Source organism: Lathamus discolor, chromosome 4 (assembly GCF_037157495.1).
Source record: "Lathamus discolor isolate bLatDis1 chromosome 4, bLatDis1.hap1, whole genome shotgun sequence".
NCBI classification, from domain to species: Eukaryota; Metazoa; Chordata; class Aves; order Psittaciformes; family Psittacidae; genus Lathamus; species Lathamus discolor.
In genome coordinates this window covers 63,321,221-63,346,295 of record NC_088887.1, presented here as the reverse complement: position 1 = coordinate 63,346,295, position 25,075 = coordinate 63,321,221, and the positions used below count along the sequence as shown (strand labels likewise).

The 25,075-nt window shown below is 38.1% G+C and overlaps 1 protein-coding gene across 3 annotated transcripts in view; it reads right to left on the bottom strand.

Moving 5' to 3' along the window:
* NCK2 (NCK adaptor protein 2) overlaps positions 1–25,075 on the bottom strand; it is a 90,921-nt gene that overhangs the window by 32,574 nt on the left and 33,272 nt on the right. For 2 of the 3 annotated variants that reach the window (XM_065677797.1, XM_065677796.1), the window contains 2 exons: positions 24,476–24,547; positions 1,930–2,171 (listed from right to left, as the gene is read on the bottom strand). In XM_065677797.1, coding sequence (XP_065533869.1) covers positions 1,930–2,155 — 226 coding nt within the window. In that variant the 5' untranslated portion in view covers positions 2,156–2,171; positions 24,476–24,547. The remainder of the gene's footprint in view (positions 1–1,929; positions 2,172–24,475; positions 24,548–25,075) is intronic. The other variant, XM_065677798.1, reaches the window with a different exon arrangement.

Here is a 25,075-nt window from a genome sequence, read left to right as displayed (position 1 = left end):
CTCCAACTGGGGGGCATTAAGAATCTCCTAAGCCAGTTTGTGGGTTAGATGTGGGGTAGGTGTGGCTTAGGCACTGTCACAGGATGTATGAGCATAAAAGAACAGAAGAGACTCTTCGACCTCTGTGCTTAGCAGGTACATGTGGTCACTGCATAAGAAAATGCTAGGCTCCACCACATGGTATTTTCCACTTCATCTGAACAAACAACACATAAAGAAAGGAAGGGGGGAATCAGTAGTTTGTAATAACGGTCCTTCAGAACTTAAAAACCTTTGTATGTGCATGCAAAAGCCTACGGTTTGGAAGATGCGACACTAGCAAAGGCTCAGACATGAAACCACCAAGCTTTGTTCTTACACCCTTTCATCAGTTGCCACCATAGTGAATCACCCTGCAGCATGCAGTTTTGTTAAGATCAAGCAGGTAAACATGTATATATGCTAGGACAGTTTTTGTTCCTTCACTTAAACTCACCTGTTAGATATAAATAAAAAACTGTTTATTTACATCATGTAAATACTGTCCACATTCTACACAAACACTTGACATATTATCACAACAGAAACAATCCTTTCATAAACTAGCTTTTCGACAAAAAAATATGTATTTAGACAACACAAATCCATATAAAAGGGGATTAAAGTCACAATTGGGATTTTGATATTAACTAATTAACTGATGGAGTGTATTCTTTATGCAAATCCTTGAAAAGGCATAATCACATTTGCTAGCACTGTGATAAGTATACTCCAAGAGTACCTGTAGAAAGACCTATGGTTTTAAACATTACCATTAAATCTTGTGATAACCCTGATCACCTTCCACCCACACTACAGTCCTCAATTTCTGTGTACTTTATGGCAGCTCAGCAATAGAGGACATAGTAAAGAAGTGACCAAGAAGCCTAACCTATTAGACATAACATTAGCACAGGACATCTGCAATAAACCTACATAAGCTACTGACATGCTATTTTTAAGTGATTTTTTTTTTTTCTTTCTAATAAGTCCAATCCCAAATACTAATTTGTCTGTGGAAGAGTCAGCATTTTCCATAGCAAACTGTAACAGAATAAGCTTTCCCTATGTAAAGCTTCTCAAAACAGGCAAACCCCAAAACAGGAGTCAAAAATAGCTTCAAAACATCTCCAGGTGCATGTATGTTTCTGTTTTATTCATTACATCCTAAAATACCACTAGTAGATTTCTTTTTTTAGCCCCTAGATGTAAAGCAATCACATATCAGTATGTTTAACCTTTTCCAGCCATATGCAAATACTTTTATTTTTTTAGTAATTTAATCAGTCATTAAAAATCATTGCAAAAAAAGAGGAAAAAAATCATTTCACTTGACTCCTAAATACATTTCTTCAAAATACTCTCAAATTTTTGTCAAAGGTGTATTATTTTACATGCATGATACACTGTTGTGAAGAATTTATGAGCAAGTATAAAACAGAGAATACATGAAGGACCTGGAAGCAGAAGAACATCTCAGACCACAGAAACTTAACCCTTGACGTTGCACATAGCCACATCTTATAATCCCATTCATAAAATGATTTAACTATGCTATAATCGCTATGCTGAACAATCCTGAACAATCCAGTTTACATCCTTCTATTTTTGAGTGAAAGGACTTTGCATGAGCAGAAAGGATTCAGCAGTTAGTATCTCAATGAAAACACAGTTCTTCAGCCATTGAAAACACACAACCTCTGACAAACTGGAACACAAATAACGTCTTATTCTCCTGGATGTGATGCAAAGAACACCCACACCTCCTCTCTCCCTCAGTCATTTAACATGTCACCTCAAAAAAGAAAACCCAAGTAAGCATATTAAAAAATAATATTTATACACACATTACAAGCCCATCTGAAACCCATCAAGTCTACTACACAACTTCTAAAATACGAAAGGACTTACCCAGTGTGTCTTTGAGATTTTTAACCAGAGAACCCTTCTTCAAGCTGTTTTTTCGCTCCACATAATTTGATGGCACATATCCCGTTTTGTTGGCCGCGTTTCTTACCCTCCACCATGTTTTGGAATCATCTAATAGCCAAAGACGCTCATTTTTCTTGATGTCAAGTTCTTGGTCCTGCTGTGCAGTGTAATCCCACTTTGCAATAACAATAACTTCTTCTGTCATCTTTCATGGAGTCCTTCTGCAAGAAAATATTAAAACACACTCATCAGTAAATTACATGATGTAATTCTTACTCAGATTTTCCTTTAAGTTCTGAAATAAACAAGAAAAGGGTAGGGGAAAATCAGAAAGTTTTACAGAGCAAAAACTCATAGATCTGAACTTCTCTTTTAAAAATAATAAAAATTATTTTTAAAATAGTTGACCTTTCTTGCTTTTTTTTCCATTAAAATATGACATCTTAATATCAAATTCTAGTCATAATTATTACATTTGCTTCCTCTGAATATATAGAAAATATTATTCAGATATGCATTAGCAAAAGATAACTTATAAAACCATTTTTTTTGCATATAGCATCATAAGATTATCCCACACCTGGCATTCGAAGTTCTGATCTGAGAAAGAGAAATTTAAAAGGCACCATTCCAAAAATGTATTTTCCTTCTGCCCTAGCTCCTCATCCGTATACTAACATATTATTTATAAGTTTTCTGCATCTAAACAAAGTTATCCATCTTTATTTTGCAAATACTTCAAGATGTAACTCGGCAGGGAAATATGCCATCAAAAAGAAGGCACTGTCACTAGAACCCCTTTGTTCACAATGTATTGTGCAGGCAGCGCAAGACTGTATTTTAGGAGAAGCCTTCGTTCCCACTTTGCTCCTGGGAAGATCCCAGCTCACTGCAGTCCTGCACTGGTCATGAGTCAACCAGGTAGAGAAGAGTACCCACTGTGCTTCCTTCAACTGTATTTTATTTCTTGCCTACCGAAACTTATCCAGAGTTCTGTCAAGATTGAATAAGCTGGCTTGTTTTACTTACCTGTAACATGAAGGAGCTTTTCCAAAGCTATTTGTCAGCTGCATAAAGCCAGCTGCATGCCTCCACATTTTCCTACGCACCCCAGTAATTACCAGGAACAATGCAAAGGAGCACAGCAGTGTGCAAAGAAGAAAAAAGTCCCACGCCAGTACCAGTGACATTCTAACACATTACAGTGCCAACCAAAACATGTTGATTTGATCCTTTAAATTCTGAGAAGTTACCTATAATCTTCTAATCACTGTTGAGGGATTTTAGGAAAGAGGAGGTCAGGACAGAGTGGGAAATGAGAATGTAGTTGAAAAATCAATGCAGCAGATTTTAAGCAAAAGCTGTAGATTTTCCTTTAAATTATAGGTTAGTAGAAACAGGTCCCAGAGTGCTTCAACTATTCATATCCAAGGATCTTTTTAACGTGATTTGATTTTGTTGCCCAATTCTTAGTAGTCCACAACCACACAAACTCTAATACCTAATACCTTAGGTGACAGATAGGTAATTTAAAAAAAAAAACAACAAAACAACCCAAACCTCACTCAGAAATTCTGTTCAACACATATCACCCTGTATTCAGAAAGGGCTCCTTCTGCAGTCTGTAAACACACACACACTTTCTCCTGTCAGCTACAGTATAAGCTGTGAAAACTACATGTCAGACAGTCTAGCAGTCTCCTCTTCCAAAGAAAAAGAAGTTAACCTATTTATTTAAAGTTAAACCTTACGCAAAGTTAACCCATAATCATAAAACACAATAGTGAACTCTATTATAATTTAGTAGCCTCCTATTATCACAATTTTTGTTTTCAGGAGAGCATCATATTCGATTGAGCTGCAGTTGCTAAACTGCATGACAGCAAAGCTCTGGAAAGCATTAGCAACGTCACCCCTCATGGCCAAGGTAGAACAATGGTTTTTAAAATCTGAAGTGGTAATCAACATGCTTAAGTTCATTTTCTAATTAGTAAACACAACGGAACATACAACAATAAAACCATTATTTAAACCTGCATTTGCATAGCTGAAAGCCCCAAGATGAATTCAAAAAGAAGTGACAATGTTTGGAGCATTTGAAACACAACTCTTAGAATTCAAACAGGCTGTGACTTCTGCAGGTAGAATTGATGATTTCACAATAAATAAGTCACTATTCCCTTTAACTTTTTTTTTTTCCCTAAAATAATAATCTGTCAATGACACAGGATAGCCTGAGCTTTGGACAGCAGTCTCCAATAAACTGCCCTGGTTTCTGACTCACATGAAATGGACAGATAGCATACAGGTCGATAAGCCGAGGTAGCCACAGGGGAATTGCAATCAAGCATGTTCTGAAAGCCAGCACTGTCAATATAATCTCTCTCTCCAATTTAAATCTGTTTATTTTATCTCAGCAATTGTAAATTGGTCAATTCTTACTATTTCTGGCAACATGGAGAACATAAAGAAATAGGACACCATCAATGCAATTGGCTGATGTTGCCATCACAAAGGCTCTACTTCTCAAAAGGTTATTTTCACAACACAGGCAAGTTTAAATTATCTACCAATATTACAGTATATGAATAATTTAAAACAACACATTAGGCATAATATTTGACTAGTGACTGATGGAAAACTAGCAAATTCTTTCTATTCCTCTGAAGAAAAAACAAACAAAAAACACACTGACTTGGCTCTGCTGCAAGAGTCATCAAGTGCTCCCCCAAGGTGCTGTACAAGGACAGAAGCACAGGAAGAACCCACACGTCAGGGCTGACATCAACTATACAGGTCTCCACTACCCAATTTCTTCAATTCCAGTTCCTGCAGATGTGTGAAACTGCCACCCTGCCTCAGAAACAATGTCATTTCACAAGTAGTCCCTTGCATGATGCAATTTTGGCAAAAGTGTAGAGAAGGTACGTTTCCAAAGTGGTATGCTCCTGCTGAACCCGCTTCAGTAAAGTACTCTAGGTTTTGCTGTACATTTAATGGCACAAGTGTTCCTACCCATGTGGAGACACAATTTATAGTCAAAATGCATCATGTAATTGCAGTTAAACATTTGCCCGTTTAAAGCTCTACGCATGTGTGTGGAGAAGTCTGGTTGTGCCAGTTTTTTAGTTTAGTTTGGGGGGGGGTGCGGTTGGGCAGGGTGATGTTTGCAGGTTTTGGGGGGGTTTAAGAGGGTTTTGGTGGGTTGTTTTTATATGTGAAGAACTAGTATTAAAATTGTTAGAACTACTTTCTTACAATTATGGTATTAGACTGGCTCCATCAAGGACAATACAGTTCTTCCTGTGGTATTTGCAGAGCTAAGATTTCTTTATATACGAATTAGGTCATATTTGTTCCTCAGAAGCGGGGCTGTAGAATTAATAGTTTTGAAATGCTTCTGCAACACAGCTGAGTGCCAAATGGAAGATTAGAAGCAAATGACATAACTAGATTTGGAGAAAAAACTTAAGGAAAAGCAAATAATACAGCCTTCCAAAGCATCGGAATGCCCAGTAAAAACATGACATGCACTCAAAACATTAAATTTCTGTAGAACGTTGCTTAGCATATAGACTGTACAACAAAAAATTCCACACTCTCTATAGTTTCTAATGTTAGCATGAGACTCTTCACATCAAGAAAATGAAAATCCATTACTGCGAATAGTGTACAATCTTCTGGAATGTTCCTCCGGAAAAAGCCGAGAAGTTCTAGAGCTGAAACAGTCTTCTTCTCATGACTGATAGGATAACACTCCCCATTGTAACAAGCACCAGTGAAAAGCTTTGAAATACCTATACAAGGAACTGTAAATTTACAAAATATAACAGTCATTTCTCAGTACAAGATCGTTTCACTTCAAGAAGTATATATATACGGCTTTGAGTTTTAGCGTAACTTATCAAGTGGTCATTTTCTTTACTTTTACGGCAATACAACTCCAGTTTTTAAAACAAAACACACAAAACCCCCAAAACCCAACCCAAAACAAAGACACCATACTAAGCAAGCAAGCAAACAAAACTCCACAACCAGACACTGAAAAGGTAATTCTTGTACTAGCTATGTGACCAATCCACACTTCCAGTCCCTTTTAGACCAGCATTTCATTCGTTGCTAGCAGCAGTAGTAAGCTATTTTTTCTTTACCAACACTGTATTTGTTGAAATGTTACAACTAATTAGTTTAGGTTGAGCTCAGATATTTTCAGCCACTTGGTTTCTTCCCTCCAGTTTAGGCTTTGTTTGGAGAGGAGTCCTGTCTTCAGTGGCAGCTGCCCTACTGCAGAAGCACACGTCAAAGTTTTCCTACACAGAAACATCCTTGGGAAAGAGGGAAAAACTGAGAAATCCAACCAGGCTAGAAACATAGTGAACAAAAACCCAGACAAGGCAAAGTCAGTTATAGAAAGACTTCACTGAAAGCCTGCTCAGACAGGTGAGCAACATTTGCTATCCCTAAGGCAGAACAAAAGCAGATACTAGTGGAATATCTAGTAATGTAAATCCCATGTAAACTTTATCAGAAGAAAGTCCAGAGAGTAAAATGTTATGTTCATTAAGCTATGATTTAAGAATTTAGCAGTATCAGGAAAAAAACCCCAAACAACCACCTATGCCATTTTGAACCAATAATTAAAAGTGAACCACACAAGCAGTATTCGAGATTATGGAAACTTCAATGTAGAGGAACTTAGGAGGATTTGCTCCCACAAACACATGAATCTGCTGATGACTTTTCATGCTAGAGATGTGCTCAGGTGATGTTATTTTAAATATCAAACTACATATAATTGTTACACATCTTTCACCAGGCCTGGGTTCTCACACACACATACACACACCCCCAGCCATACAGGGATAATGTGTTTATCCCACTATGATAAATAAGAAAGGATCCACTCCAGCATGCCACCTGAATTGGAATCTTCCCCCTAGAGACTGACACAAGTTAACACTCCTGCTAGTTCAATGTCTTATCCCAACCGGCAGAAAAGCAGCATCTTTTCTTGTCCTCAGGAGGAAGGCCCAGGGTTCTGCTGGGGATACAGTTACTTAGGACAGTGCAAACAGGAGGCATGGTTGAGCTTTAAAGATATAGTAAGAAAGGAAGTAGGTGCTCCTCCTTCAAAATGTATTTTGCGCAAAGGAACATGGCTGAACAATGACTGACAGTAATGCTTGAAATTTAATCCCTCACCAAGGGAACAAGCAAAAATTCTATTAATAGGAAGTGCCAATTGATATAACAGACTGTTCTGGAGTTGGATGTCCTCCTAAAGCACATTGAAAGGCACTAAATTGATACGGAGGCTTCTACATGACACTGATGTTCATAAAACACATAATTGCTATACAATATTACATAAGACATAATCACTATACAATATTTAGTTAATTGCCTTGGGAGAATAGAAAGCTAACAAATGACATATCACAGTTTTCTCTAAGATCTGAAGGCTGAACAACCTCTCCTTCTCCTTACCCCAAACTTGGAAAATCAAAATGGGTTTTGAATGCACATGTTGTTGATGGGCCAGCTCTTCGGTGTCTACTTGGTTTATCTTCCACAAGCTATACCAAATAGGCAATACATGGTCCTCTAAGCATGGTGGTGGAAAATAAGGGAAAAAGCCTCTTTCCTTTGAGGCCTTTTTCATAGCAAGTGAATGTGCTTACGTATTCTGTAATTAATAAAATAACTTGTATTAGATCACTTAATCTGAAGTACACTCAAAGTCTGAAGCTTTCTTACTTATGAAAATGCACTCTCTGGTAAGCCTGTCTACTGTTTCAGAAGGTTTGAAGCTTTGTTTTCACTTACAGTTGTTTTCTGTCTTGCTGTGTGTGGGTGTGTGGTTAGGTTCGTGGGTTTTTTTTAAATCAGCCTGGATGAATAGTTTTGACATACAGAAAGAGTTCCAAAAAAGCACATCTCTCTACATTTGAGATCATTTAATTCGATTCTTAGCAATCAGTAAAGCACCAAACTCAAAGACAGAGCTCAAAAGGCATTAAAAAGAACAGGAATGTGAATTCAAATAAAAACTTGTGAAAAGAATACACCTTTTGGATGTACTTTCAGCTGTTTCCAGTAGAACACAGCATTTCTGGCATTTATGTGTGCTTGAAAAAACAGGAAAATATCTCCTTCATGCAAAGTTAATCTAAACCAAGCAAAAAATATTTCTAATGATTGCTACAAGAAAATCTCAAAATCGAGAGGTTTAAAAAGAGTAAGCAAACAACCCAAATTATCATACCCAAATTATCATAGAATCATAGATGGTAACAGAAAACAGAATCACAGATCAAATCACAGCAAATCGTAACCCTTTGTTAAAACCCTTTATTACATGGGCTACTTGCTGGTACTTAGACAAATGGTGATGGATCACATAAAGGCAACCTTGTCTAACTCCTTCTACAGTTTAATACTGCATACAGTGTGTGTCAATCCACCCCAAGGGACACATTTCTTTGGAAAGACATTACTGCACCAAAACTTATTGTAAGGATACTCCCTCCCACTTTTAAAGAAAGTTAACTAAATAGCTGTAATGACCAAACATCCATCATCCGGCTATGCAGTTCTGAGGTGTCAAACTGATACTTAAGCAGAAAAAAAAACACATACCTGGGCTGCCTAAAATTGCTGACTGTTTTAACACAAGCTTGACAATTAATTTGGGGTATTTCACTATTAGGTCCCATTAGGATGTATTGACCACAGAACTGAAAGTGATAGCTGAGTAAGTGCAAGTGATTATTATCTAATTTACTTTGATGTGCAAACTGAAGGCACAGTCACAATCAATAGAAGCTGCTGCTGGTACTTCAGGCAGGTCAGTTTTCCACAGCTGAAAGAACAAATGAATGGAAACCGTAAAGAATAAATGCGAACAAAGATGTAAATAAATGAATCCACTGCAAAGAAGGAGTTCTTTATTACATTTCCTAACTTACTCTCATAATTTAGCATTTATGTAGGAAATCCTTTATGGTTAAAATAATACCCTGTTTAAAAAAAGTGAGTAAAAAGTTCTAGAGGTTTTCCATGTCTTCCCTCCTGGTCCTTTCTTTGAAAAGGAAAAAATCATAGCACAAAGCTCAAGTCAGGAAATGCAAATAAAAGGTATCGAAAGAAATATAGTTCAGCTCTCACTAAGAACTATAAGAAGTTATTAAACTGTGTCTGGAATAAATTAAATATTACCAATAGAATAAATATAGAATTAGAACACTAAGTTTCCTGCACATGATGTAGGACAGTGTTTAATACCTATTTCCACTCTACAGGATTATTTTACAACGACAACCATTTCCTTCTCTCTCATTAACTACAGTATAAAAATAATAAGAAAAATTGAGCACTTTAAATCTTCAAATGTACGCCAAGATAACAGAACCATCCAAAGTTATTACAGTTTTAAGAGTCAACTCTGAAGAAAATTTGGAGCAATGAAGAAGCTCTGGAGCATTACAGTTTTGCCACTAATTTGAAAGCATAAATTGGATGATCCTTGATAGCACCTCCAAATAGTCAAACTCTAATCCTAAAGAAAAATGAAGAGACAAAGGACCTCCCTGAAAAACCCACACAGTATACCAACAGATTATGGATATGCTATCAGTACTTATTAAAAGGGTTTTAAGGAAGACAAATGTGAACAAACTAAAACATTTGTTCTTAGGTGCAAAAGTTCTCAAGTTTCCTTATGAGTCACTTTGTGGGGGGGAGAACATGAACAAAAAAAAAAAAAAAGAGCAATTTCAGACAAAAATGTGAGGGCAACACAGCCCTAACAGTCAAACGGGTTAATGACATTGGAGGAGGAGCTGCCACACGGCAGGTGTGCCCTGCCACAGCCTGCTTCTATGGGCACTGCAAGTGAGGGGTTTTTAGATGATACAGGCTGCACATCTTTCAAAAAAGTGAAGGATCAGGCTTAACTAACCAGTAATTTAGAACTGTACTAACTTCACCTTGATGCTACCCAACAGCCTGCCCCAGCACACCTCAAACCCTCTTCCCATCTCTATTGCCCACCATTGTTTCAGGGCACAATACCGTGAGGTTTGGGGTTTTGTTTCTTCAACCGGATGTCTCTTGACAGCTTCTAAGCAATGTTTACTTCTCTCGGCCCCACAACATATCTGATATTTCAATCTCTAATGCAATTACAGTTACACTTTGCATCTTGCGTTACAGAATAACAGCAAACCGGAAACCTCAGGACTAGTTTAGTGGTAACGAATTTCTGCATAGCTCAAAAAGAGTATAAAAATTAAGCTTGCTTTTGTCTTGTAAATGGCTTACAAGTCTTTTTAAAAGACACACAAAGAAACGAAGGAGAATACAGATTAGACACAGCCAGAAATGCACCCTTCCTGCTAAGGAGTCAGTACAGCAATTTACCATTCAACAAAAAAGAAATCTCACTTTATGTATGTTTATATAATAACATCTAAAAGGACGTTTGCAAAACCCCCATGTTTCCATGAAGCCTATTACACGAATCAATCTGCTCAAATGAAATAACAGGGACTGCTTCAAACAATCTTTTAAAATGTAAACTTGCCATTTAAGGAAAAGCAATAGTTTCAATCACAAAGTCTGCATCTCCTTGGCAAGACCCATCTGTGTTTTGCATGCAGCCCAGAGTCTTACCAATGACCATCTCTGATGGCTGTAGGTGACGCCTTGGCCCTTTCCAGCTCTCCAAGCCCCACTCCAGTAGGAAGGTGTAGCACTAGTGTCTACCAGGCAAGATCAGCAGGGATGCCCTCCAAGTGCAAAGCCCTGCTAAGAAGGACTTTGGAATACCGGTGGATGAAAAGCTGGACATGATCCAACAACAAATGCTCACAGCCCAGAAACCAAACATATCCTGGGTTGTGTCAGAAGTAGCAAGGCCAGCAGGTTAAGGGAGGTGATTCTCCCCGTCTACTTCGCTTTGGTGAGACCTTACCTGGAGTACTGCATCCAGCTCTAGGGCCTTCAGTACAAGAAAGACATGTCTTCCTTTGGATATGCTCCTGTTGAAGCATATCCAAAGGAGGGCCACAAGAATGTTAACCTGGAACATCTCTCCTATGAAGAAAGGCAGATAGAGCTGGGACTGTGAGGAAGCTCTGGTAAGACCTTATAGCAGCCTTTTCAGTACTAAAAGGGGGTTTATAAGAAAGATGGGGACAAACTTTTTATCAGGGTGTGTTGTAATAAGACAAGGGGTAAGGTTTTAAACTAAAAGAAGTAGATTCAGACTAGATACAACAAAGAAATTTTCTTACAAAGAGGGTGATGAAACACTGGAGCAGGTCGCCAAAGAGGATGCACCATCCCTAGAAACATTCAAGGCCAGGTTTGACAGGGCTCTGAACAATCTGATCTAGTTGAAGATGCCCCTGCTTATTGCAGGGGGGTTGGAATTAGATGACCCTTCCAACCCCAATTATTCTGGGATTCTAAGAAAGCAGCAGATACTTTAGTCTGCTACCTCTCTAGTAGTAGAAAAAAAAAAGCCATCTGGGCTGTTACAAGGTAGGCTGCTGCAGCACCAAAAGAACACAAATCTGAGTTCTGGCATTCTGTTAACTTGCATTAATTCAATACCACCCTAATTTTATACAATGCTTACTCTGTTTTATGTTGTGCCCTTCACAAAAGCTAACCTTCACAATTCCGTATTTTTAAAATTTCATTAGTCATACTGCTGTGCCACAGAATTTCCAAATGCTTAATTGCTGTGACCATCTTTAAAACACATCATCATAGAATCATAGAATAGTTAGGGTTGGAAAGGACCTCAAGATCATCTAGTTCCAACCCCCCTGCCATGGGCAGGGACACCTCACACTAAACCATCCCACACAAGGCTTCATCCAACCTGGCCTTGAACACTGCCAGGGATGGAGCACTCACAACCTCCCTGGGCAACCATTCCAGTGCCTCACCACCCTAACAGGAAAGAATTTCCTCCTTATATCCAATCTAAACTTCCCCTGTTTAAGTTTTAACCCATTACCCCTTGTCCTGTCACTACAGTCCCTGATGAAGAGACCCTCCCCAGCATCCTTATAGCCCCCCTTCAGATACTGGAAGGCTGCTATGAGGTCTCCATGCAGCCTTCTCTTCTCCAGGCTGAACAGCCCCAACTTCCTCAGCCTGACTTCATACGGGAGGTGCTCCAGTCCCCTGATCATCCTCGTGGCCCTCCTCTGGACTTGTTCCAGCAGTTCCATAATGCCAAGTACTATCTTTCCTATTTATGTGATAAGCACTCTGCTGTTTCAGGAAAATAAGTTTTTTAAACCCTTTTGATGTCTTACTTGAAAAGAATATTTCTATACCCTTTTGGAACAGCATGCCTATTATAAAGTAGGCACTGTTCATTTTTAGCCTCTGACAGATGATTTAAATTTAAAATTCTATTTCAAAGGACAAAAAGCTGGTGTTCTACCAGAACAAGCTGGTATTATAACAACATGTATTAAAGTTTTGCAATATTATAACTTACTTATAACTTAACTTATGCTTAAAAGATAGATAACAATAGTACAGAGAAAATACTCTTAGTAAGTCTTTAGCTAAGCTGAAACTGAGTATAGGCACCAATGCACAAGGCAAGGGGCTGACAAAAGAAGCCTGGCTCAAGTATTTCCATGAACATGGGATGACTATTAAGAAATTGGCTAAGGACAGGTTTAAGGGATAAAAATAAATTTAAAAAACCCTAACAACAAAAAACCCAAGAAACATATTTCAGTTTGGTATTTGTTTGTTTGTTTGTTTTTTGGTTTTGCTTTGAGGGGGTGGGAGTATTTTAAGGTATTTGTATTTTTTTTATATCATTGAGAAAGCAGAACAAAGATTAATGGACAGTACAAGAAATCTTCTACAGACCAAGCAAAAAAATGCTAAGATAATGGATTTCTGTAGTTAGATGGATTTGGGAAGAAGTTAATTTCCCTGTATCTTGAAGACTATAAAAAAATTGTGTCTTTTCACACCCTTTTATTACATACCTATCAGAAAACATAAGAAGTGTGAATCAGTAAATTACCATTGCTCCATTCTGTCTGTTGAAAGAAGGGGAGGGAGGGAAGTGGGAATAACATCTGAATATAAAGGAACACCTGACCACAGATAGTCAGCTAGCACCCCTTCCTACAAAGCCCTTCCTTCACCCTTTAGCCTCCACAATGCTCCTGTCATCCATCTTCAGCCTCCCTTTCCTGCATCTGTTGCTGCAAACTCCATCAGCAGGCATGGCTCAGGCAGGTCCTGGTGGTGACTGCAGGTTCTTGCTCTGCCTCCATCAGCAGCCTATGCAGATGCAACTACTGTGGATGACCCCATCTGCAGTGACATTTTCCACTACCAGAGCAAAGAGCTACTTCGTGCTTTATTTTGAAGGTATTGTCATCAAGAGCAGTGGCTTCACACATTCTAGAGAGCAACAGTAAAACACAGTCTGTGTAGAGAGCACCTCCTCAGACCTTTTGGCTGCAAACAGCATGAAACAAATAAGGAGGCAGCAGCTTTTTTAGCCTGTATTTCTTGGCTGCAGAGTAAACACATCACAACCCCACATCCTGCCTCACATTTAGGTAAATAGAGGGAGAGGGTCAGAAAGGAGTAGCGGCTCACCTTTTCCTGAATTCTTTCAAAAGGAGTTTCAGGAAAGCCACGCAGTTAATAAACAGCTCAACTGCACTAAAGGAAACTTTTGGGAAAAGAGACCTCATCTCGCCTCTAAAACAGCAGCAATGATTAATGGCCACATCTCCACAGTGGTTTATAGGTGTTTCTACTAAGTCACAGAGACAGGTAAGCTTAATATTTGCTAGTGTTGCTCTGGACTGTTCTCCTTCCATTCCTCCCAGCTGACAGCTTACCTATACATTTAGAAATACATGAAAACAAACAAAATCAAGATAGAAGAGAGTGAAAAGTCCAGGAAGAATAACATACATTACATGTCTATACAAGATGAAATTACTAATGATTTTACACCTACCAACCTCTCGACAGTCCCTTACTAAAAGTGGGTAGGAGGGAGCCAAGCACATAAGATCACTGAAGAAAAAACAGACCCTTTGCTGAGAGAACATTTAGGTAGTATTATCTATATGACAGATTGGTGAAACAAGAAGAACAAATTGAGTGCACCGCACTTCATGTACTTCCATCCTCTACTGATAAACCTTCATTCTTGCCTTGAAGTTAAAACAACGAGCCACTCTGGATTTGGTGGACATCATGAAATTTTATAAAGTAGACATCCTTGAATTTCTTTCAAGATTCCAAAAAACCCTAGTTTTAATGATTTGCTTCCACTGCTGCTTCTTTACCCCTATCTCAAACATTCAATGGTCTACAGGAATTATAGTTCACTGGAAGTATTAGTACATTTATGTACTGTATAAACAAAGAACAGTCCTCAGACATAAGAAGTTTAACCTTGATCTTGTGCAGAAGGACAAAGCTCAGAATCACTGTGGATTGCTGCATTTTGCTGCTAATCCCTTGAAACACTGCTACCTACTTTTCAAGGGATTTCACTTTAAACTGTCTATAAAATGCTGAAAATAAAATTGAACTGCTGACCTTCTGTTCCCCAATAGAAAAATCATATATTCGCTTTTTAACTAGAAGAGGAAAAGATGTTTGTTCAGTTCAAAAACGCGTTTATTCCCAACCAACGCTGTTTAAGGAAAAAAAAAATAAAAACAGTACATTGTCTATTTCTAGACAATGTTCACTTTATAGTCTTAAGCAATTTATCATTTGCTTTATAAAAAAGCCCATTCAATCCACCTCATGACAGCAGGAAAATGTGAAAAATACATATATTAAAACTATTTTCAACTTTCTAGATCAAAGAGCACTAATGTAAGTGCCCTGCTCAGACTCTGTTCCCATGAACTTTCCAGTTTACTGTCATTCCAAGTACTGAACAAATTCTTAAGGCTTTTGGATTTTCTTTACAGGTCATCTGGACCAGAATTTGTATCCAATACAAAGAGGCGAATGCAGAAACAACAACAAAATATTGAGATACTTCTCAATTTAACTCTCAAAGTTCCACAGATTTTTACCTGAATCTGGGGTTGCTGAATGCCTATTTCTCATATCTAGGCAAAGAGCCGCTTTCTAAAAGTACAGTCTTTGAATAACACAGGTAAAAATAATCGCCAGATGGAAGATATGATTCTTGACTCTGCGCTTATGTACATAACTGAAGAGGCAGCTTGAAAGATAGTGTTAGATTTCATTAAGAAACAGCTAATACCATTATATTTATTCCTATAGAAATCTGTACATCTTTCTGAAGAAAACTGGACGATGAGATAGTTACTCAGAATGCTATCCTTTTAATTTCCTGCTAGGCCAAGTACCAAAAAAACCCTCAATTTAAATGAAGAGACACTCTTGGATCTTTTATCAGATGTAGAGTGACTACTGCAGCTTCAAGTTAGATTCAAGTCAGTCAGTCTCTTGGCAGACTGACTACTTTGCTAATGCTATACAACTGGGAAAGTACCAGCCCAGACAAGAAACGGGTATCCCAGTCTCCCCCTAAAGTTAGCAGTTCTCCTTCCATCTAACAGCTCTTCAGAGTCAAGTCAGGAATCCTCTGTTAGCAGAGGAAACTGTTAGTGCAGAGGAAACTCTTTAATCCTCACACTTTTCCAAATAAAACAGGTTTCAAAATTACCTGTCCCATAGCTCTTATAAATGCTTTGAAGTCAAGACTATTTTTGGTATGGAATGTTGGCAGCCTTCACTTATTTCATTCAAATTATTTCTTACATATCTTCCTCCAGTTTAAAAGAGGTCCTCTTCCAAAAAGCAGTGTTTGTGAGTACTCTGCCACACAATTATAGCAGCAATCCATTGTTAATTCCTCAGATGAAAGAGAAGGGGACAAATCCAAGAGAAAAATACTATTCACTGAAGGGTGAAAGGGTGAAGGGGACTTACTGAAACCCTTCTGCCAGACATGCTCTAGAGAAAGCAGGCTGCTGTGGCACGTTAGGATACTCCTTACTCTGAACATTTACCCTGCAGTTCAGGTGTCGGCTGCTCTAAGACTACTTAGGCAATCTGAAAAGTTGTGTCACTACTATTACCCCGACATGACTTTTCACAGCCCCAGAACTGCTGAACAAAAAAACCCCAAACTTCTGAAAGTAAACTTTTACTGGATAAAGACTAGGAATATCTGATTTTTTTCTGTAGAAACAGTTACCCAAACCCAAGAATAAGCAACTAGAAGAGTCTACACCTCTATGAGGAAAAACGACATTCAATATAAACCAATGTTGCCTGGCAATGCCAGACTCATCCTCCTTTATTCCTACTCTCAGCTCTCATGCTTGAACAAAACTGAATCCTTCCAAACTCCTCTAAATCTCCTACAGTTTTATCTTGTGCCAGGAATTTCTTCACAAGGCACTTTTCTGAATAAAACCTCCCTCCAATAAACAAAACGGTTCAAAATTAAACATCTGGCTTTGGCTGCTACATCACATTCCCTTTCATGCAGATATGTTATGCGCTCTTACACCAATGAGATGCTCTAACCTCATGTGTTCACGGACACATTTTCTTCCCTACTCCCACTAGATAACAATAAAATGCATCAACAAATGTGGAAGGCAAATAATAGTAGCCAAGTAATTTTCAAGCATGGGAAGACACTGTGGGTATTAATATCTGCAGTAGAACCAAGATTAAATAAAGGAAAAACAGGTTCAAAACCACAGGTCTGAAATTTGGAAGTTCAGCCACAGAGTTCTCATTCCCTCCAGATTAATACAGATTTTTTAATTTCTATTGCTATTGAGTATCAATAAAAGTGACTGTGCCATCACTGTTTCATACATGGGTTTAGCTGACAGCCACACAAAATATTTAGTACTTGACAGCTTCCTGCAGTACCTTAGTATTACTTGTAGTAAAAATCCAAGAGCAACATGCCACAACTTCGTTATAAGTAATATTACAGCAAAAGTAGTCAACTCCTTCATTATCTAAATCAGACGTTATTAAGAGAAGCCAGTAACATTATGCAAACCTGGGGAACAATGAAAAAGGCTTCTTAAGGAAAATTCATACATAAATATTGGGAGCTGTGGAGCAGTATATGAAAGGAGTGGCAAGTTACAATCCCTTGACTCATCAAAAGTAGAAGCAAGTATATAAAAAGTTACAAATTACCTTACTGTGGGGAATAGAACAAGCAGGGAGATGGGGAAAAACATATGCATTCCCTCTCCCCCCGGGACTTCAGGGAAAACTTAGAGCAGAGACATCTCTCCCTTTCCTGCACCACAGAACCTCTGAACGCTTTGAGTGACTAACACCAAGCATTTTTATTCATTCTTGTTATTATGCCTCTTGTCGAAAATTAAACTCTGAGGAACAGATCTTGGACTGAAGCGTTGCCTGATGCCTTGTTTCTGCTCCTCTAGCATATAATACATTCAAGGTTCAAAAATTCAACCCTGAAACCACGCTTTAGTTCCATGAAGGTAAGCAGCACTGTGTCACTGCATCAAATGCTGCCTTCAGGTTTTGTCCATCGCATTTTTAAGGATTCTGCAGAATCAGTCAGGGTGCTGACTCACGTGGTGGAGATGCCACCATTTGCAGGCCAGACTCCTTAGTCTGATGAGGCGCCTGTTTTGTGCTGCCATTTTTCTCCCCTTCTCCTAAACCACAGCCAGAGAGGATGTCACAACCACCTACTGATCTCTTTACAGACAACTTTTTTCCCTGAAGAATATGCAGCAGCAGCCTCTCCTCACACAACTGGAGGTAAGCCCGGCACACATATGGGACACACCAATTTTGGCCACAGGATGATGTGTTACTAGTTACAGGGGAAAAAGCTTTCAGCTCACAAGTCAAGATTCCTGAAGTTTCAGTAACTTACTGCAGTCAGAAAGTATGTTATAGCAGCCATGCATCTGAAGAGTGCCTGAAGCACAAAGTCAGCAGCTGAGAATGCAAGTTTCCATTACCCATTTGGCAGTAAATTCTGTTTCTAAGGCATCCAACTGTCAGAATCTTGCTTATGAACTAGATTCAAAACCAATTTTATAAACACACATATATACACACACAGAGGAGATCTGTAATTCTAGTCAAAACATTTAAGTTAACCCAAGGACTTCACACCTTCTTCTTCTGAGGTAAAATGCTTTAGCTTACCAAGCACCCTTATCTCCATCATCACAAACCAGCACTCTAGGAATAATGGAACAGACATTTACAGTTCCTATACAAATCCAGGACTGGCAGAAAATACCATTCCATGATCTTCAGGGAGAAATAAGAAAGAAAAACTAATACTCTGACTGTTTAATCTTGAAAAACAAACTCAGAGATCAAATATAAAGAGGTCTAACCCTCGCTCAACAGCATTTTTGGGGCAGGTACATGATAACTTGAGAACTAATGGTATGAGACAACCCAGCTTATCAGGGAATGTGCTAAGCGACAGACAAAGAGTTACTGATTTTGGTTCAAGATGGAGAATTCAAAATCAGTAACTCTTGGGAAAATCTGGATCCCCCAACTACCTGCTGCTTCAGGGAAAGGATCTCTCTAACATGGCCTGCCATAGCCTGCACACATGAGAGGCAGTTATTTAATTTACCTCTCACGCACACAAGAACATATAGGAACAAAGCTGTTCAGATGCCTGTTTTTCACATTAAAAGACTGGGCTACAGGTAAATTTTGAAGGTTAGTAGAAGAGGCAGGACAAGAGGCCACAAGAAAAAGACACACTAAAAAGAAATGCAAGGACTCAAACTAGTTAGGAAAACAACCCAGTGTGAGTAGCAATGACTGTAGCAGGAGATCTGCTAGAAGGATTATGCATACAGCTGGTGAATAAAAAAGCAGGAGTAGGATCATTTAAAAGAAAGGAGGGGGGGAAGAGGGTGACGGAGCAGGTAGAAAATGAGCTGCACAGAGGCTCTATTATGGGGAACAACTCAGAGCAGCTGACACAGACAACAGCCTCCAAAATTAGGAGGGGTAAAATGAGAGCTGCAGGAGATCCCTGAAACAAAAGGGTGTGAAGAGAGAGCACAAAGGAAAGTAGGCATTAAAGCTGGGATTCTGCAATGTCTTATAATGAGACTCTTAAAATCAGAGGAAGAAAAATAGGCTATAAAAGGTTTGTATCTGTGTTTGTATTCTGTGTTTTGTGTTCCTACTAGCTTAAAAAATAAACAGGACAAACTCATTTTCTCAGTCCTCTCTGCTTAGTACAATCCAAGCTTTGTTACCACAGTCCAAACAGTAATTGTAATCCAAGATTAATTAACCGAGTTATTAGAATTCCACAGCAAATATACCATACTAACCTTTAAATATTTTCTGTTCTGTGAAATTCACTGATTTCAGCAGTTATCCAGAGTGCCCCTGGGTGACACACAAAACCATGTGCCAGATACAGAACGACATGAACTAAGCGTACAGCCTCTCACTATTCATTAAAAACACAGTATTTCAGCAAGCAGAACCTTTTTTTAAATACAATAACACTCCTGAATATGTACCATTTGAACATGATGTTATATGGAATATATTAAGAGCACTACTGAAAATACACATTACAGTTTTAGCTCTATTTCTACTACACACCAATTCTAACATGAAAAAATAATCATTTAAAGTTCCCTCAAAGCCTCCACACCAGGAGAACTGCCTTCCAGCCATTATCAAATGGACGAACAAGCCTTCAACTGATTTTTAAGTGACCTACACCAACACTGGCGGCGTGCCTACTCTGCAAAGCAACAGCTCAAGCAGTCAGCCCTAAAGAGCTACAAAACAGAAACCTGAGCGGAGGAGATCCCAGGAGGTATTTGCAACCAGGAGATGACAACAGCTTCTTCATGAGGCAGTTAGAATTTGGAGTAACTGGTGACCTCAGTGGCCTCAGCTGCTAATCTGCTTCCTCCTTCAGGAGGGTTTGGGATCACTGGCTCCCACCCCACACCGATACAGCTCTATCACACTACACAGGGCTGGCACAAGGACTCCTCCCACTCCCCACATCGCAAAAGCCTCAAGCTGACTTTTCCCTGCCATAGCCTCTATGTACAACACTCACCTAAGTCATTAATGCTTTCAGCATCCCCGTGATGTAGCTTAACTGCATAAGATTTCTTCAGATCATATTCTAAGTTGTCTCTCAAAAGTGCAGTGCACATTTAAATCTTCTAACTGAAACTGGCGTAACACAGGGATATATTTATTTAGAAACCACAGGAATAAGGGCTCAACAACCTGTTCTGCCAGTGCCATTCCTTTAACTGCTGGTTAAGACACCAAGGTTGGTTGCTGTATTCAGTACTAGCTGTACTGACTACTGTACTCAGTTCACAAATATACTTGGGCACACGCTTAACCTTAGCTTACTCCTATATATCTACTTTACATATATAGCTTAGATCATATGCTATATTCATGCATTCTTTCCAGCAGGCAAAGCTTTTTTTGGCTCAGAAAAACTGACACGCTGGATAAGACGACAGCCGAAGTCCATAGTGGCTATCAAACCACAAAATTACTTCCACCGGGAAAAATGCAGTCATCGTTTTATTTTTTAGAACTGAATTTTCATGTATTGATGAAAGCTGTACAGTGTTCTCCTATGAGGAATCCATATGGACTGCAGTTAAAGCATACTGCAAAGGCCATTTGGAGACCATAAAAGTTACTGTTGGGATCTACAAACCTGAGTTGCACCTGAAGCTGTCAAAGCTGGAAAAAAAAAATTAGACAAGTGATTATTAAGACTCTAATTTGACATTATTAGTAAGTAAAAGCATGCCTGTATTTTCAGGAAACAACTACAATTACTACAAACAGAAAAAGAAAAAAATGTAAAAAAAAATTCTAAAAAAGTAAAGTACGTCATTCATGGAAGATGAATTTATTTGTAAGTATATCTTGTAACAGGGCTTTAAGAGTGGGATGAAAGTATTCTTCCCTACTGTCCACAATTACAGGTTAGAAAGTATTATACCATTAGTATAACATAATAGGCAGTAGCCTACAAATTCATTTACTATTCTAAATGTCTGTAACTATGTTTAAGTAATGCTAAAGTTGCATTCAAAGGCTTAAAATCAACACTTCAGGCACCTGGGATAACTGATGTAATTACAAGAAACTTTTAAGGGAAAGGAATCCAAACATCCACTCAGTACATACCTTTCATTCTTAGTTACTGTCAGGATCAAAATTTCTGACATAACTAACTGATACAAAACACTAAGAATAGGTATTGCTTATAGGTATAACATTCTGATCCACAGAAATCCACCAAGAAATATTTCCATGCAGCATCACAAAGAGTTCTATCAAGTTGAAATGTTTGTATTGCTTTTTCCTCTTTAAACAAGGAGGAAGATCAATCTTTCAGAAGCTGTGAGCAGGTCCTCAGACTCACAATGTCAGGAGCCTGTTTGTGTCACAGTTGTTCTGAGTGCCTTTACAGGTCAGGCTTTCCACCAAATGTTGTGGTACTGTAGCTACAGACATCTGATCACAGTTTGGCAAATCTGCTCAGTATTAAGACACTGATAACTTTGCTTGTACCTGTTTGTTTCTGGGGTTATCAAACGATCTCACTCCTGTGAACAGATGTATCCCTGAAGAACCAAACAGTACCTTCCATACAGGTGCATGAAGTCTCAAAAAATTATCCTATTAAAGAACATTTCCCAGAAGATTTTTATCTTAACCACTCAAGGCACATATTAATATTGCAATCACTTTTCAAAATATTCTATTGTGAAAATACAAGATGCAACTTATTTTTTGATTGAAAACTGTAAGTAAATGAGGAACAAGTTTAAAAGTACAGAACTCCACTACCTATAGGTTAAATACTTTTCGGATAATTTCAGATTTGCAACAACTGAATGATCACAATAAACTGCCTGAACATTACACTTCATCTATAGCTTCATACTAATTTAATTGCAGAAATGACAGATTTTTTTACATTTTTAAGCATGCTTTCCATGTAGTTCTCTTCCAGAGAAGAAACAAAAACAAACAACTGAAAAAAAGCCAGCTTGCCCAGACAGAGTAAGGATGAACTGGAAGATCTTGACACCCACATACTCAAAAAATCATGTAAGGGCACATTATTGTCCACAGTTCAGTGAAGCTTAAGAATATTCTTAGTGCAATTTGTGAATATTTACTCTGTTGCTAATCTCATTTCCCTTTCAAAGGGCAAAATGTTTACTATATTCTGCTTCATGCTTTACTGAACCTACACCTAGGCAGTTGCTTCCTTGTGGGAAAAGCATTAGAATGTTCCATGTTTTGAAGAATTATATTTTTACCAAGCTAAATATAGTCCATCAGAAATATGCACACAAAGAATGGAAACAGACATAAATATTAATACAAAAGTTAGATTTAATTTTGTTACTGAAATCAAGTGTTGTCTTATTGGACACAGCAAGTATACTGGGTACCCATCTTTTAAAGAACAGGGAGCAGAAGAGACATCCCTACACCTCCTGCCAGCTGAGATGTCCAAACAGTTCTTCCTCTGCTTCTTCCTTTCAGTGAGCTATTATCAATTTACTGACTTTTGGGAAAGTATATAAAACCTTCGCCTGCTGTCAACACAGTTCAGGCATGTTTGCATTCCCTCCCTCCTCGTTGTTTTAAAGGGTAGAAGAAAAAATTACTCTGTAAGCCAAATATCACAGAAATAAGCTCAACACCTAAAGATGACTCTAAACTCAGAATCCAGATACCAAACAAAGCAGTGGAATTTTTTTTATTCTTTTCACTGAATATTTAACTAAAAACTATTATAAAAAAGGACATGAGATTCCGAAGATAAAACTCCAAAGAATTTTATAGTACACATTTGAAATAGACACAAAATGTGGGCCATAGAAAGATACAAACTTAATTTTGAGTAGAAATTTTTCGTAGAAAATTTAGAATAATTTTACTATAGTTAAGTCTACAGTTTGATGAATCATTTGCTTTAGGGTTACGTGTTTATTTTGCTTTTACATTAACAGCCTTTGCAAGCATATTTTAATTTTGCTACCTACACAACACAGAAAAAATATAAAGAGCACTTAATGGAGTTTCTATTCCAGAAAATTATCACAAAAAGATTTCTCACTATTAGTCATTAAACACAAATACAAGATGTTCAAAGCTAGATGCTGATCTGTTGGAAAGGCCAGGGTTATAAATTTATTAATTTCATTTAAAGACATATAGCGGATAATTTGAAAACGTAGTGCAAAAGCCATCTGTAGCATCTCGGTTTTTATCCTAGTACTTCAGAATTGCCTTTCCAGTTTGAAGGAAACAATCATTTGCAACAACACACGTAGATGCTTTATTTAAGACTGGATTGCATTTTTAATTCTAACTGGCTCACCTGCACTTTATTAAACAAATTAAGTCTAATTTTAACATCTGATAACACTTCATTGAACAAGTATTTAACAGAACTCACAACAAATATCAAGGCACATGAAGACTTCATACACTGCTTCCCATGTGAAGGCTCAAAAATGTCAATAATTAGCCTGCATAACTTCCTTCTGAAGAAGGTAACATTACTTTTATTTTATAAATAGAGAATTTGAGAAATAATAAATAATAAATCCACCTGGTAAAGTAATGAATGAAACTAAGATTCTCATTTTTCTGCCCCATGCTGCAGCCTCAGAGTGCTGAAAGATCACTCTGTATTCAGTCTTTTTGTGTTTATTTTTTGGTACACTTGTAATGAGCTTTCATTTTATTAAAAGTTTCTATTAATAAATCTCTTCTAAGCCACAGAGATCAACTACAGTTACTAGAAACAGACAACAGGGTATATGAACTAACAGAAACGTAGCCAGTCTCTACCACAAAATGAAGCCTATGAAAAACATCAACTTCATTAGGTTACTTCAGGTCTTCAGAGACGACCCAGGAAGATACTCTCAATGTACTGAATGCAATTCTGTTCCACTCCCACAGAAAACCCACAAGCCTTCTTTCTTCTCAATACTTTATAAGCTATTACTTAATTCTTAGAATTCAATCAAAGAATAATATTAAGCCTGCTCCACCATAGGCTATGGATGGCTGCTACTCCTCCACACCTCCCACACCACCACGTCCTTCCTACAATGCCTTCAGGGAAAAACATCCCAAGTCAAAGCAGTAGGTAACAGGAGACAGGAGCCAAAAAGAAATGGTAGCAATATCCAGCGCTTAATTAATAGTCTGAGCCTATCTTTTTTTCTTGTCTTTTTTTGAAAGTAGGAGCTAATACTGATTTGTCTCAGATCACTGAAGGAAAAAGTCTTGCTATTTAATCATCCATCCAGCAGTTAAAAAAATAAATCACAAATACTATGCTACATAAAAGCAACACCCAAGCAATGCACCCAGTTCACTTGGTACCTGTAGTTACAAAAATAACCACTGAACTTAAGCCACTCACCTTTGGCACGCTGTTAAAAGGATCCAGGCAGTGAAAGGCAGGACTCTCCAACAAAGCTACGTACACCACTATCTGAAACAACAAACACCACGTATTTTAGATTTGGCACTAAAATTGGAAGACCTTTAGCTAGGTAACTTAGTCTTCATACTAGCAGAATCTCCTAAAAGCAGGTAGAATGGCTCTAACTTGATCCACCTGTTTAGCATAAATAGAATCTATCCCCAATTTAACTTTTTTTCAATTAATACAAGGTCAATTTAACCACAGTCAATACAAACCATCTAGGGAAAAAAAGCTGCTACAAACCCAGGCATCACAATACAGAGAAAAATCAGTCAAGAAATGGAACTAAGAATTCAGCCCAGTTTTAGAAATACTATATTTTTTAAAACACCATTATTTACTGTTTCCGTTAGTTCTACATTAGTCAGTTTAACTTGTCCATACTTCCTAAGAAAACAGAAACACCACTACACATAGAAAACTGAGGTACATCAGCAAGAGCATAGCCAGCAGTTTTGTGGGACATGACTCTTTCCAACCATGAGGCACTCACACACATTCAGATGTGTAATCCAGCTGGATTACTGCTGTGTG